Raw genomic sequence first — 16,584 nt, 5'->3', positions numbered from 1 at the left:
TTCCAAGACATACTGTATTATGCAACATCTTAACCTACTCAAGTGCAGACTATTTAATATTTGTACACACACATCACTCCACTAAAAGTGCATTTCTCTATTTAGACAAACACCCCCCCACAAAGTGTGACATGTGTCACCTAACGATATCAATGGCAGCACAATGAGGTGGGGTTTCAACTAAAAGGGCATCCTCCCATCTGTACAGTTAAGCAGGGATGAGGCAGCTGCAGCGTCTCCACCGTCTAATTATAGATGGACACGGGCCCTCACCGACGGTGTTATTTTTAGAAATCTCACAGGGCCGGAGACTCGATAACTATGTGAGGGATTTCAGCAAGTGAATCTTATTTTAAACAAGGCAAATCCTGAGTTTAGGCTCTCACAACGCGTGAGGAAATAAACTTATAGACATGAAAAGTCATGCACGGGGATGAAACGCGTGATTGACAGAACACTGACGTTCGCAACGAATCAACGCTAAGCAGCGATTCACTGTGAACGGCGCGTGACAGCAGCAGGTCGTGAACTTGAAGAAAGGCCGGAGTGGACGCTCCGGAAAATGGTAAAGGTGAAGCGTTTAGAGTGGCAGCCGGGTCTGAGTTCAGGTCCGGTTACACAGAGTGTGTGCGTCCTGCAAGAGAGACACGAGCGAAGTTCAAACTAAAACCCTAAACGGAAACTCACACAAAAGTAAAACGAGCTGAATCATTTATTCCAAAAATAAATCTAGTCTGTTACATTTTCAGATGGACGGAGGGAGAAGTTGTGACTTGACATTTCTTAAGGTCAAAGGTTAGATTATTATTGTTATGTGCAGCAGAGAAATTCGCTAATTCTTCAGATGTTTAAGACTCGGTTCATTTGTGCAGCTGTGTTTGATGTGCGACCGAAGTTTTGCTTCTATCGGTTCTGTAACACCAGCGGCTCACGGAGGGAAACAGGAAATAAAGATAAGATGCAGGTCTTGCTGTCTGCTGCCGCCTTTAAAATCCTTGGTTAGTGTAAAGTCCTGTCCCAACTTTCAGCCACTCATCATTCTTCATAGCAGTTTTTAAATGTGCTCTGGGTGGTTCTGCAAACACTTGATGAACTCTGTGACCGGGTGGCTGTTGAAGCAGATCTGGTAGACAGCAGTGAACAGGGGAAACCTGGAGAGGCCAAAGAAGAAGAAGAAGAAGAAGAAGAAGAAGAAGAAAGAAGAAGAAGAAGAAGAAGAAGAAGAAGAAGAAGAAGAAGAAGAAGAAGAAGAAGAAGAAGAAGAAGAAGAAGAAGAAGAAGAAAAAGAAAAAGAAAAAGAAAAAGAAAAAGAAAAAGAAGAAGAAGAAGATGATGATAATTATTATTATTATTATTATTATTAAGCTGCATTAAGGTGTAATAAGCATTTATTATCATTTATTTCCAATCGAGCCATTTTTGACTAAAGTTGCCAGTAAATTCAGAGACAAACTTACTTTTCCACCATGTTTTTCTGTTTCAAAACCTGGTGAACCTCCGTTGCAGTCGCTGGGCCCTGGAGCTTCTGACCGTTCAGCAGCTCCTTCTCCAGCTGCTCAATGCTCTGAGCGGAGAGATGCCCGTTGTTACATCACTCTGGTTTCACAGGCAGTGACACAGACAGTGGACGAGGAGCACGGCGAGAGACACAAGCTGCTCTTTACTTTGCCTGTTTTGGCGAACGCCTCTCCGATGCGGCGGTTGCGGCCGCCGTAGCAGGTGGTGATGAGGTCGGCGACCCCGCAGCTCTCCAGGAAGGTGGCGGGGGACACGGGGCAGTTTGTGCAGAAGACCTTGGCGAAGGCAATCATCTCCATCAGGCCGAGGCGAATCACCGCTGCTTTGGTGTTGTCTCCGAAGCCCAGGCCGTCACAGAAACCAGCACCTACTGCGACAATGTTCTGTCGCGGCAATAAAGAGGAGACGCTGCAAGGCATCGGACTGAGCATTTCACATATTAGGGTTCATCTGACATCTGTGAGAGACTCTGGGGGATCCATTTAGTGTCTTTGAAGCACACACGCACGCACGCACGCACACACACACCCACACTCTCACCAGGCTATTTATTGTTCAGACAGGAAGAAGTGCACGGATGCGAACCAATCAGTGTTTTAAGTGGAGGACAAAATCTGACCTTGAGCGCTCCACAGATCTCCACAACATCAGACTCATTCACCACAGTCACGCGGAAGTTGGTGGTCTGCATGAGCTCCTTCAGCACAGACCCGAGCGCTTTATCTGTGCAGCCTGGGTCCAAACACAACAAACACCTCAATACCTTCTCTATACAACTGCAATGAATGCAGAAAAACATTGTTGCTTAAAGACTATTCAAATAAATGTCTAAGTCATGACAATAAAAGGCTTTCTGCACCCTTGATATTTAACTAACCACACGATGAATCTGAGTCTTCAACAGTGATTTATACCGATGGTTGTTTCGCAGAACTTCTCGTCGGCGACCTCGTTGGCGATGTTTGCCCCCATGAGGACCGTCATAACGATGCCCAGTTTTTCTCGAATCACCTCGGAGATCAGCTTCAGACCCTCCGGACCCGCGTCCACACCCTGTACAGAACCATGAGCACGGTGAAACGGGAGGGAACGGGTGGCTTCGCATTTCATGGCGGCGACGAGGAGGTGATGAGTCACCTTGATGAGGGACATCCCCACAGCATCCTGCTTGATGTGGCCTTTGATGGTGTCGCACACTTTCACTATGAACTGGTGAGGCACCACAAAGATGAGGATGTCGGCTCCTTTCACAGACTCAGCCAGGTCTGGGACAGCCAGCTGGGGAGGAGACGGAACCAGAACCAGAACCAGGTGTTTCTAAAACCTCACCTGAACCCGTTCATTTTTCTAACAACACCGTTTCCTACCACGTTGGGGGGCAGCTTGTGACCAGGCAGGTATTTGACATTCTCATGGTCTGTGTTGATGATTTCCGTCAGCTTACGGTCGTTCACCATCTCCTCAAACACCCACATGTTCACCGTGGTGTCAAACTTGTCATATTTGGCTGCGTTGGCGCCTATAATCTTGGCAATGGCAGAGCCCCTGGAGAAACGGGGAAAACAGAGCAATCATTCCAGTGTCAGGACAGCAAAGGGGCCGTTTCCAGGGATGGATGAATTGTCTCTGAGAACTTAAAGATGGATTCATATGGACTGAACATGAGGCTTTGGTTGTGGATGATGCTTCGCAATAGCTGACAAATAATCCAGGTAGACAAGTTTTTCATTCTCTTATGTCAAACTGTTACTAGTGAATTTCCACATAAACATTTCACAGCAGGTCGAACCATAAATTAGGCTCTAGGTTATTTAACAGCTACAATATCATGATGAAATAATTACTCGCATAAAGACAGTAATGCACTCGAGAGCTCACCTGCTATAAAACGATGTTGGTCTCGACTGTAGTGGAAAAATGTCAAGTCAAATTCAAATTCCAATATTTCATGGGCTTTTCCAGACAACTTTTAAAAGAAATGCATCATAAAGATGCAGCTTCACTTAAATTATTTGAATGAATATATGGACACAGGAGACGCTCTTATTTTGTTAATGGCCGTTTAAGTGCGGGACCTTTACTTTAATTGTGTGTGTTACAGACCGCCGCACTGCGTCCACCGCTCACTGGTCTAAATGTCATGGAAGGCGAACGCTGAGTCGGCACAAATGTCGGCGAATGATAAAAAAGCAGGAGCTGCTTGTTTTCTAAAGTTTCTGTGGAGTTGAACCTTCAAAGGTCAGAGTCCCAGAAGACGAAGCAAACGCCTCGCCGCCGTCCTCTAAACCCGCAGACACGGTTTTGAACTTCATGAATCATTTATTCGCCGTTCACTAAAAACAAAGTTGTCTTCTGGTCTCCGGCTCCAGAAAACCTTCCCAAACGGACCCGTGCGGTCACTTTGAACTCGCTGTTGCGCACCACCGACCCATTTAGAGACCGAGACGGACCGTGAGGCGCAACAAAGTCCGTCCAGTCCCATGCAAGCTCCCCACTCACCAGTTACCGGAGCCAATTACACAGACTTTCTTCGGCGCTGCCATTGTGCGCGTCTCCCTCCACAAGCAGCTGCTGCCGGTGCGAAGACGCGCCGCAGCCGAGAGCGAGTGTATTTATACCGTGGAGTCACACCCTCCCCCCGGGGGGCTGCTGCCCCCCAAGGCTTCACTGCTCGACCTTTACCTTTCCACGCATACATGGATCAATATGGTCTGTTGGATACGTTCATTATTATAGATCAAGGGGACAATATTATCTATGTCTGTCTAGGGTCACTGGACACAGCAGCTCCACAGACATCTATAATTACTTACGTGCAAATACAGATTGAAGAGGAATTATTTCCTAGAAATGAATACAGATACTTATCGATTCGCTTATTACTTATTGAATACTTTATATTCAATAAGCACAATAATTTACAGACGCTCCCACCTGCAGGTGCATTTTGCTTAGTCTTTATTATAACATAAGAACATACAGAAAAATAGGTTTGGTCCATGAAAAAGTCCACTATAACCCCCCTCCCAGTGTCCCACCGCTGGCTTCCCATCGAGCGACTGGCCCCAAACCCACATTAGTGTATTCTTGGAATTTGTTAATAAAATGCACACACTCATCTTTTACCTTCAACAGGAAAACGACTATTTAATGCACAAAGTGTCAGTCTTCAGTCAGTGTACGAAGAAGCTACGACTCTTTAAAACCGCTCGGCCGCATGAGGCCGAGTTTGTTCAAGTGTTTATGGCTTCTCTTAATTAATACACACAAAACTAAGCAGGTTTGTCGGCTGTTGCTTTACGTAGTTTGAAAATGAATCTCTGGACTCAGAGCAAGAGCCGACGAATATAAATACTGGTCCGACTATCTGAGCGTAGACGAAGAGTTAAGAAAAAGCTCTGCCAGGATAAGATACAATTAGACTTCACATCCATCTTTAGTTTTGCCTGCCGAGTATTTACAAAACTATATAGACTAGAGGTACTCATACTAGCTACTTCCTCGATAATCTGTACTAGCTAACAAGACAAGTACTGATAATACATTTTTAAAACAAGGATCATTAAAAAAAGTGTGGGGGGGAATAAGCCTCATAAGTGGCACCAAAAGAAATAACCGCTTTGCCACAATGGATACTTTGGCAGGACTGAACTTTTGAACTTATTCAGTACAGCAGACTGCAGCACAACCTGTCAAATCAAACCGTGAGAACTTAGCCAAAGAGCAGAAAATCAGCCTGACAGATCACAAAAACAACCACAACGGATATCTAACCGTACAGGCAGGCACCTGGGGGCTGGCTTAGGAGTGTAAAATGTAAATTTACTTTCCCATATGGGCACAAAGAGCCGTAATAGAGTCAACACATTCTATCTGATTTAAGATTTTTTTTTGTTCCAGGGACAAACTGCATTAAAAAGTTGCCAGGTACAATCTTCCGTCTGCTTTCCAATTTCTGTGTGGACACAATTTATAAAACTCAAAGGAATGCTTCCAGGTACGGCTTATACATGCAAAAGGAGATACAAGGAGGTCTGGTGGTGTGAGAGAACGAAGCATTCAAGAAATGTGTAAAAAAAAAAAAAAAACAAAAAAAAAAACAGCAGGTGACCAAAGAAAAACAACATCATCCTATATAGTGGTAAAGCCATCTACTATCTATGTCTCTAAGTTTGTCAGATAACTCAGTTCACACACAAGGCTTCACCACATTTCCTTAGGTGTTCCTGATGCCGAGTGCCTGCTCCAGCTCCTGTCGCCTCTGCTGGACCTAAAAGACATTCCAGAGACTAAGTTAAGAGCCTTTCAGTACAAGACAAGAAGTCAGGAAATCACCATCATAGTCACGCGTGAGCCATTGGTCTCTGCCTTTGAACCACTGTTAAGACACACAGGAGGAAATTAAAAGATGTTACCTTGGAATAGAAGTAGCGGCAGACTGCCTCCTGAGCCCACGGCTGGTAGTAAAACTCTGCTCTTCGTTCTTCTTCTGGGTTTCCTACGCCATCGGTCATGGTCTGTTGAGAGCAAATTACATTATTAGACAAAACACCACCCAACACGTCTCATGGCTGATAAACGAATGAGAGAAAGACCTTGGAAGGAGGATAAATAACCCCCAGCCAGTGACTGGATTAAACAATGGCTGCAGCCATGATGAACATACTGTCACAAACTGTAGGGGGTGGGGGTAAAGGTTGACTGAGCTTTTGCTGGGGGAGCAGCCGCTCCGCCTGAGACCAATCCGTTTAGTTTCATTGAGATTGAGCTGAACAAACACTGCAGGTGGGTTCACCTGGTCAGCAGTTAATCACTCACTCAGCTGACAGGAGGCCAGCATGCATCCAGTCAGGGCTGCTATTTAATGTTCCATGCTCTATTTGAACCCTATCCTGAAGAGTAGGAGTCTTTTTTTTGTTTTTTTTGTTTTTTTCTGCCTGATTCATCAAATAAAGTCAAGTCACTAGATAAAATATTTTATTTTTATCTTCTTACTGCATATCATTTAGTGTTTCCCTATAGGTTGCTCTTATTCATTAGTTTGTACAACCTGTACAATGTTGAGTCTTCAATGTTATTTTAAACAAAGAAACCACTATCTAAGAAATCCATGAAAACTAGGACAGATAAGGCCTTGAAAAGGTGCATGAAGCATGAATTATTTTCCATTTATATCACAACGCCATATGCCTTGTATCAAAATACACTAATACAAACAAATTGCTGGGTAATCAGTCATCAGATATAATCTAGCATTTTATAAATACTTGGATGCCTATAACCGATTCAAGGTTCATTATTTTACAGAACATCTGCTTCAGTGATAAGTCACTCAACAATTCTTTCTTCAAAACACGTTAGAGTCTAGCAAACTATTACATTCCTTTTTAAATTAAATGAATTTTTGACATGTTCCTGTCTTTAGGAGGTACCCGAATTCAATGCTTGCACACAAAAGGAAAAAATCCAAAGCTACCACTTATTTCAAAGAGAAACAGCTACTGCTAACACTGTGCCGTTTAATATAAAAAAAAGGTATTTTTTCCTGCTTTTATAAATTGTATTTGATGGATATCACAAAGACAAAAACAGGGATAGAGAGTATGACAACAAAGATGTGCCAGCTTGAGCATGAAGGAAAACATGCATAACATAATCAGTGCTAGGTCAAGTCAGACACTCACCTTGAGATCTCTGCACTGCGACTGCAGCCAGTCGTTGATAAAGCCCTGAGGATCTCTGGCAAAGCTTAGCATGAACTCTCTCTGGGTCTTCAGCTGGTTAATGGTCTCAATGGTTTCATGGATCTGAGGGGAATTAATAAGGTTTAAATAATTAGGTAGACATCAACTGATAATTGAAGCCATTTATCAAACTCATTGAGAGAGTGAATAACTACATTGAGTACTGGTGGTTAATATAGTACAGAATTCATTGTTTTACACATGTAACTAGTTAATTTGAATGCCAGCAAACCAAAGTGAAGCGTGAAGGACCCGCTTTAACACCTGACTGATCCAAAGGCAGAGTTAGTAATAAACCAAAAATGAAAGGCAGGGAAGTGGATGACTGCGAGCTTTTACATACGGATGTAAAATTTACAGTGTTAAAGTAATCTTCAAAACAGCATCATGAAAAAGAAAAACCAACAACAAAATGTCACAGACACACATAATGTGCTCTGTGAGTAATACTGAATGTAAGTGGAAACCTCCCATATGGGAATACAGACTTGTATAATATAAATGTAAAGCACATTGTGTCTCATTCAATAAATCATAATCCACCAAGACTGACAAACTGCTCCTGAGTAAAAGCAGATTTCTGAAAAACACATTTACATATGAAAAACAACCAGTGAAGTTATAAGAATGACTTGCTTAAGTGAGGCAGGAGCACAGGCAAAACTAAACGTTGCTGCTTTGCATGCATGGGTCCAATTCATTACTTTAGTCAGCACAAATACTAAAAGACCCAAGCCAACAGCACACCTTCACTGTCCATTACAATAATAACAATAACAGTCCTTTAAAAAAAAAACAAAAAGCTTTACGTAGATATATTGTTGAATAGCCTGAGGACAAAGAAGACGCAGGAGGGCGTCTCACAGAAGAATGTCCCGTCTTAACAGTGTGATTACAGTCAACATAATAATAAGGACTAGTGGGACGTCTGAGGGAACTGGCTTCTCTCAAAACTACCTGAGAAGAAATCATAATAACATTGATAACACAGTTGAGAATTTGACCAGGTACATGTGAAACTGTCCCAAATTTGAGATGCTTGTTTTGTTGCGTTCCTATATGAATGTTTACAGTTAGGTTGTTGGACTTCAGATTTCTACTACATTTTTATATGGCATCGTGTCAAATTACGAAACTGCAGCCTTGTGGGTCTGTTTTCACACCCTCTACTGCAGCAAAGGGTTGAGTAGCTACAGCACAAGGAAGCAGTCACTGCAGCAACTGTGAAATAACTGATTGTTGGATACAGCAGAATAATTAGCAACATTTCAAGCAACAAGACAAAAGCAGACACTCTTTTTGCCACTGCAACACTGCACAGTTTTCTTTAGGTTTTTTGTTTCCTAAAACCTGCAGAAAACAGGAAACAACTCCCACTGTGGGAACGTGGTTCTGTTTAAAACTCTTGGGGACAAACCCGGTAACCTCGGATAAAAGAACAGCTGGTGCTGCTCGGGTGGGGTCTGTACCTTGTTGTCCAGTCCTGCTATTTCCTGTTGGCTGGCTGTGGACAGCAAGAAGGAGTTCATCTGGGTTTTCAGTGTGTCGTCCACTTCCACATCAATATCATAGCAAGCAGTCTTCTTTTGGTCATTGGGGTCCACACTATAGAAAGATACACATTAGTCTTGGTAATGTGTTACAATACATCAGAAAAAAATGATTTTGTAAAACTATTATACGTTTTTCATTGGAAAACTAGAATAACCATAACTTCCACTAACAGTCATGGACAAAAGCTGCTGTTTAATTTAGCTTTACCTTCTGCATGTTTTCCCATTAATTTTGCCACAAAACCCAGCGACTCCCTCGACTCAGTCTCCCATCGTAACAGTTACCTGATCACATGATTGATGATGATAGGCTCTGGAGGCATCAGGAGTGCATGCAAGCGCTGAGGGATCTCAGAGAACTTCATCCGTTGGGTCTCAAAGATCTGTAAAGGAGGACAACACATCAGGGGGATTGTTTTTATTTTTTTAAATGGTCAGTAATAAGTAAAAATGTGCACAGCAATAATAAATGTAGTCCACAGAGACTTTATTGGCCTCTCTGAGCCAAGACACAGTCAATTATCTATGAAATGTGGTGACGCTGAACTTACTGAAATTGACGACTCAATAATGTGAGTACAAACAAATAAACAATCATGTTTAATTATCACAGACATTAGTTAGCTGTAGGTCGGTGAACAAAGCCCTGGTTTAAAATTGTCAAAACATCCACATTTTCAAAGGCTTTAACAGAAATGCATATCATTTGTCAACCTTGTTTAACAGTAACCTTCCACAGTGCTGTGTATATGTTGGCAGAGAGGAAAAGAATTCACTGAGAAACAGTCACCCCTGAAGGGGGGGTGTCCATAAAAGGAGACAGCGAGAAAGTCACTGTACAACATCAAGTGCAGGAACTCAACAGGACAAATAAGAGCTGCTTTCCACTGGGTATTGTCTACTGTCAGGAGGGCAAATCCATTAAACACTCTACTGACCTGCTGCAGGTACTTGTCACAGTTGATAAATTCACGCTCATGAGGATCCTGAAGCTTGTGGGTCTTCACATACTGCCACAGGGCCTGAATGATGACTGGTCTGGTCTGGGTGTGGATACCCAGCATGCGAGCCAGTCGGGGGTCCAGCTTGAACTGAGGGGGCTGTTTGGTACGTAGAAATAATCATGGAAGTTAACTGGAGCAACGTTGTTAAATGTTGAGCTAATGGATTAATGAAAACTGTTGTCATATTGTCTTATTACTAAATGATTCACTTGAAAGAAAACCATGAGAAGCCACGACCTCCCGAAAGACAAGCCAACCCCATGAGCATTTACCTGGTAGTCAAGCATGAGCAGGACAGTGCAGCGAACACCCACGTCACCTGGCCTCTTCACCTGGAAACCATCGGTCTCCTGGGTGGTGGCAGTCCTGTGCCACTAAAACAACAAGGAATATTCTAATAACAAGCAAACTGACCAAAGTCACATCTGAAACCTTATCCATTAAAAACAAACTGTGTGTGTTTAGAAAAAAAAATAAATGTACCAATATTAGATCGCTGAAATACCAAATACTGATGGAAAATACATCTATTAAAAGCAAATATTATGCAAACAAGTAAATGGTGTATATTCTCTAAATGCCTATTTTATAATGCATGAACAACTTACTTCCACCAGATGATTATCTGGACCATACAGGTCCTTGTCCAACTCAATCACAAGGGACTTGAAGAAAGAGGAAAACTTTCTCTTCTGTTTGGTGGCTTCATACTTTGACACAGCCGTCTATTAATAGAAAGAATAAATCAAAACTACAGCCAAGACTTATCAGGTTGACCTCCTCTAACACATTTGACATTTAAAAAAAACATTTTATGAAACTAAACCATAATATTTTATCTTTTGAGCTCACATCTTCCAGTAGACGGCCCTCAACACGTAGCTCCCATGATGCAACAGTGCCTTCTCCATCCTCTGCATCAGGCTTTGCAGGGTTGAAGGTGTTCGATATGAAGATACGAAGCTTTCTCTTTTGCTAAAAAGGGCAGTTAAAAGACACACACAGCTGTGCAATCAGAACTCCACACTAATAATCAGCACAGCAGACAACGACCAGGTTTTTACACAAAAGTGCTCCTTAAAATCCCATTAGTAACCACCTGCTTTATTCATTACAGTCTGTTTTACTTGAGACAAAGATAAATTGTGTGGAGACTAATTAGCCTCAATGTATGGATCTGCACTAAATGGGAGAACATTCCAACTCGGTGTACACATTTAAAAAGATTTACCCAGTATGCAAAACAACAAAACATTCTCTTTGAGTGTCAGTGAAGCCTGGTTTAACAAGACGCAAAATGAACCTTGACATATCAAATGTAAAACATATGGATGGACGGATCATGAATTTGTTCATTAGCAAAGGTATATTAGAGGACTTTTACTTGACCAGCTTCAAGAGTTCAACTGAACTGTACCTTAATGGGCCTCTTGAGGGCCTCCTGAATGTCCAACCTCTTGCGCATAATAGTCTGATCCAGCTTCCTCTCAAAAGCCAGCAGATCCATGTAAGCCTGAGACTCTGGAACCAATTCCCTGATCTGGGAGGGAATAAATAAAATAGTGTTCACAGCAGAAAAGCATACTGATAGATGCCACGCTTAAGCTCCCAGAGACTGCATACATAATGCATAGTGCTTCTTTCCACTGACATTGAACAATACAAACACAATGCAGCACACTTGTCTACCTATAGCGTCTCAATGACAAAATATAGGGACAGAAATATGTCAGCAGTCAGGTGCAGCATCCTAATTGGTAACTTCATGTGCCAAGGCTGCAGCTATAGCCTTCATTGCTGGGAAACCTGTAACCTGTGACATACAGACCAAGCAGCTTTCAGGTATCAGGATATCACAGTCAGAAAGACAAGTAAGATTAACAAGATCTTATTCTGGCAACGGTCCTTTATTCTAAAACACAAAAAAGCTGTGAAGGGGCAAATGGCAAAAAAAACATTTTAGTATCAAAACAATAAATCAATAACCTATGTATAATACAAATTACATATAGTGTTAATTAAATGTCAGTTTAATTTAATTATGATCTTTTGTTCAAAACATGACTAAACCTGAATAATTAGGGGGTTTATGAATAACACTGCTTCCTCTGGCAAATTTCCCTCACGATCACAACAACAGACTCATCTTCCAGAATTAGGAGAAAATAAACTTAAAGAGCAAAAAAGATCTTTCTTGTCCACCACCCTGGACGAGAATGATACTGCCTAAAATGTCAAATCTGACTGTTTAAATAGCACTATTTAAGGATCAACCTTGCTTAGCGTTACCACAATTAAAATTCAAACTGCATATTTAGTCTCTCCAGTGCTCAACAGCAGAATTAATAGCTTTCCGTCGCTGCACTTTGATTACCACTCACCCTCTGAGGTAGAATTTTATCAGCCATCTTCTTCTTCTTTGTGCTGTAAAAACAAATTATTAAACTAGGTGAGTGTGAGTCAGGGTGACAAAAAATTAATAATAAAAAGACAACACTATATAACTGCTCTTGTGGAAACCAAACAAAATCCATTTTAGCTCCTTTTGTGTCACATTTAAAGTGTTGATATTTAAAGTGCATAATCTGAAAAGTCTCCATTTTCTGCACCTAAGATGAGAATTGTTTAGAAAACATCATGATGTTGCATTTAAAGGAGTCCTGGGCATGCAGTTATGTTATTAGAAAGAAACATCTATTACAATACTATAACTGGTGGGGGGAGACTTACTGCTGGTTGCGGTTCTGCTGCTGCTGAACCTGCTGAATCTGTTGGGGAGCCGGCCTCTTACGAGATGGGTCCATAACACCGGGCATCCCCGGCCGAGACACTGGGCTGTTGCCGTATCCTGGGGGGCCCATTGCTGGTCCCTGTGGGGTCATACGGCTTGATGGAGGCATGCCTGGTCTCTGCAAAGATACGCAGAAAGAAGTTTTTGTCATTTAATTATTTTATTTAAATGTATTTATAAAGTGAGTTTTGGAAAGAATAAATCTATACAGTTTAAATCTGAATATATCTGGTACTAGTTTTCTGTTTCAAGTAGAGATGGCTGCACAAAACATTAATTGGTGTCTAATACTTTAAACATTCTGAATTACAGCTTATGTCAAATGTTCAAAAATGTAATAAAATCTGTCTCTGCAGTGTGAGAAGCACTTTATCTTCTATTTGAGCGTTTCGCAGAATTTGAAAGCACCATCTTACACACTGCAAAGTGTAATTTTTGGAAACCGGTGGTGGGTGGGAACATATCCATTGCTCTGCCGGTGCACTTTCAGAGCATATTTATTGCAACTACAATGATGAATCTATTGCTGTGGCTGAGATTACAATGCATCGCTATGATATTTGTTTCTCTGAACACGGCATAGCAAGAGCGGAACACTAAGCTCTGTTTACCCAAGCCATACATCAGGGTTAGATACACAGCAAGAAGCCCATGAATCTTAGTCAAAAAAGCGACTTCAGTGAAATCTGTGGACACCACATGCCTTTTAATAAATACTGGGGGCAAGAAAAACAAATTATTGTTGCAAATCCATGGAACTAATGTTTAAACTTAATTTACTTTCACTAATTGAAAACCTGTAAAATGCAACTACTGAAGTGTATGCCCAAGGTCAATTTATGTAACAAGCTTTAGAAGCAATTCTGGGTGTAAAATCTAAGACAGAGTCCTGCACAGTTTACAGACCACACACAGACACACATGAAATACAAATGCCACAACATGTACAGGTAGCAACCACTAACATACCAGCTCCTACAAACAATCAAACACAGAACAAGCTACCAACTCACCAAACCATGCGCTAAAAACTCAAACAGGCGACTTCTTGTATCTGACTGCATGAGTGAGAACGGCAAATGAAAATCAAAGCCCTGGTTGCAGTGTTCCATCCAGCAGTCGCACCAACGAATGAGAGAGATGAAGGTAAAAAACCCACTGCTCAGTATTTGGTGGAGGTTGAAAAGGAGGAAAAATAATGCACACCGAGTTGTCAACAATATGTGCCAGATGAATGCACTCTGCTTTCTCTACAAAGCGCAGTGTGGGCAGAAAGGGACTGCATGCCGATCATTTAGTGCTTTTTACGCGATCCATGAGCACAACCTTGGACCCGAGAACAACTGAAGATCTGCAGTACTGAGGGAGAGATGCTTCTTTTACTACATTGTGAAAGGCTGCTCGTATGAGTGAAAGCAGTCAAGGACTCAACACGGGAAAAAAAAAGATATTTTTCTAAAGATGTAACATCCTTTGACTGAACTGTGTTGGCGTAGCTAAGCAGCAGGCTCTTCAATTGCTGCAATCTAACGGTAAATGATTTGTTTATTTTAACCTTTTGTTTTTCAGGTTTCTCTACACAACTCTTTTGCAGGAACAACTTTGACCACATTTATATCCTTAAGTTATCGCAATCAACAGAGGCAAACATTGCTTTGTCAAAGCAGATTCAGTCCTGTATGTTGAAAAATATTAATAGTAATAAGACAAAACTTAAAATACAACGTACATATGTATTTGCATGATCAAATTCAAACTTTAGAATGGATCTTGCTCAGACGCTGGGTAAACTGTAAAGTGCATTTTAGTCTAGTTATTATTATTTGTTACCATCAGTGTCCACTATCACATGTCATGTTGATCCTACTAGAAAATGTTTTATAAGTCAAGGTGGTGCTATATAAGCAAACAAATGGTGTCCCATGGTTCAAATTAAACTAAAGCTTGTGCCATCTACCGCAGGCTCCGTGTGCATGAGGTGATATGAGCAGATGAATACTCAAAGCATGTATTCACACCACATTTTAGCACACTATGGTTGTGTTTGCACATCTGAAGTGTAACATTTGGCACAAGGACGAAATGACAGTGAGCTGTTCTTTAAAACAGTGAGAAAACACTGATATCATCAAACCTAAGCACCATATTTAAGAATGCTTCAGTTCATAATATGATGGCTTCTATTTATTTCAATTACCAACATCTGACTTCAAATGCTTAGCGTGAGAAAGTGCAGTTACTTTACGAATATCTAAGACCCCAAAAAAAACCCAATAACACCACAGACGCTACATCATTAAACCTTTGTGCTAAAAAAAATGTTGCTGCAATTACATTTGGAGCAACACATTTAATGCAGCTGCTTAAGCTGCAAAAATGTATGCTGTTTTAGTCATCTTCAAATCCTACACATACATGACGTCATTATTATGTTAATTACAGCGCTGCATGCAAAATGAAAGCTCTGAAATGCCAGAAAAAACATTAATGTGAAGCAACCATGTTTCTGTGGCCTTTAAATAGTCTGGGCCAGCCACTTAAGTGAAGATCTATTAAACCCAGACTGTTGTTGCAGCCACAAGGTAAAAGAAAACATTCACAAGCACGGAGCAGTGTTGTCCAGCTCTGAACATCCAATCACTATTTCTACCTATGATAACAATTTGCATCGCTACCCAGTGCAACTCGGTGCAGCCTATTCATTCAAAGTGGACGATGAATGTTACTCAAGTATAACTTTTAAAGTTCCGCGTTCAACAATGGCTTCAACCAAGACACGTGTGAGAACTGGCCATATTTTCTGCGTTTTCTGTAAACCATTAGAAGCGCGCAACTTGTGCTTTTAGCGAGGAAAACTAAGTGAAACACTGCTAGCTTGATTAGCACCCTAAGCTAATTAGCTACTGTGACTAGCTAGCGCTACCGTTAGCGTTAGCGAGCGGGACGGTTAGCAATTTCAAACAACTGACAAACTAAAACTGAGTCGGAGCCATCGGTTACAACGCTTCTGTCATGAAAGTACTTTGCGGCCACGGTGCTGGATCACATGAGCTGAACTGGCACTAATGACGCTAGCGCGTTAGCTTCCAGCAACAAAGCAGCGGCTAGAGGCTTTGTTCTAGCGGACTGGCTAGCGCGTCAGCAGCAAAGATGCACAGATATCTCACCGGGTACCCAGGCCCGGGCATGGGGGAGCGGTACATGTGGTTCTGTGCGGCCGGCGACGGTCCCATTCTTCCAGAAGGAGTACCAGGTCCCATGCCCGGTCCTGCGCCAGGTACTGGTGGTCCAGGTCCCATTGCTCCGCCACCTCCTCCCGTCGGCGCAGTCTGGAACCCCCCTCTGGTCGCCATCTCCTCTCTGAATGTCGCCGCCGGTAGACGAACGGAGTTACCGCGAGAACGCCGTTTCTCGTGATGCTGACGATGCCGCAGCGACCCCTGCTGGAGGCGTCGCAATCAACCGTGACGATGATGATGACGAAGATATTAGTCTTTGGTTTATTATATTAATGGTTCATCAATGTAAATTATTTCCGCCCGGGATTATTATTTTTTATCTGAATCAGTCCTATATTCATAAAGCATAAATTGAAAGGTACTTTCAATTCATGATTAAAAATAATAATTCTGAAGAATGACAGATTTGAAATAATCAATGTGTTATGATTTTATTATAATTACTTATGCAGTAATGCAATTTTTCAATACTGCAGCTAAAGAGTAACCTTCACTATTTAAATTCCTTCCAGGTAGTGAATTTCCATCAAAGTCAACATTTCGTTAATAGCAATCTGACGTTTATTTTTGGGGGCTAACTTATCTATTTATTTACTAAAGATAGCGGCACATCAATTCAATCTAATATATAAAGTAGAAAGTTCAACAAAGCAATTGGTAAATGGCACAAACGTAGCAAAGTCAAAGCAAACAAACTGCGTCTGGGTTTGTTTGCACTGTTGTGCACTGCTTCTG

The 16,584-nt window shown here is 41.7% G+C and overlaps 2 protein-coding genes across 2 annotated transcripts; both read right to left on the bottom strand.

Annotated features, from left to right (window-relative positions):
• Positions 1-694: 694 nt before the first annotated feature.
• Positions 695-4,170, bottom strand: gpd1b (glycerol-3-phosphate dehydrogenase 1b). Its single transcript, XM_029152124.3, has 8 exons — positions 4,018-4,170; positions 2,886-3,063; positions 2,656-2,796; positions 2,433-2,571; positions 2,138-2,250; positions 1,665-1,901; positions 1,458-1,564; positions 695-1,151 (listed from the first exon to the last, which is right to left on the bottom strand). The coding sequence occupies exons 1-8, from the start codon at positions 4,059-4,061 to the stop codon at positions 1,055-1,057; spliced, it is 1,056 nt and encodes a 351-aa protein (XP_029007957.1). The 5' UTR covers positions 4,062-4,170; the 3' UTR covers positions 695-1,054.
• Positions 4,171-4,453: 283 nt separating this feature from the next.
• Positions 4,454-16,012, bottom strand: smarcd1 (SWI/SNF related, matrix associated, actin dependent regulator of chromatin, subfamily d, member 1). Its single transcript, XM_029151565.3, has 13 exons — positions 15,778-16,012; positions 12,550-12,728; positions 12,201-12,243; positions 11,237-11,359; positions 10,672-10,794; positions 10,428-10,544; positions 10,092-10,193; positions 9,754-9,915; positions 9,101-9,198; positions 8,732-8,867; positions 7,203-7,325; positions 5,934-6,035; positions 4,454-5,788 (listed from the first exon to the last, which is right to left on the bottom strand). Exons 1-13 carry the CDS (start codon positions 15,961-15,963, stop codon positions 5,735-5,737), a joined length of 1,548 nt encoding a protein of 515 aa, XP_029007398.1. The 5' UTR covers positions 15,964-16,012; the 3' UTR covers positions 4,454-5,734.
• Positions 16,013-16,584: the final 572 nt, after the last annotated feature.

This window comes from Betta splendens, chromosome 5 (assembly GCF_900634795.4).
Source record: "Betta splendens chromosome 5, fBetSpl5.4, whole genome shotgun sequence".
NCBI lineage: Eukaryota > Metazoa > Chordata > Actinopteri > Anabantiformes > Osphronemidae > Betta > Betta splendens.
This window is presented reverse-complemented; position numbering and strand designations above follow the sequence as displayed.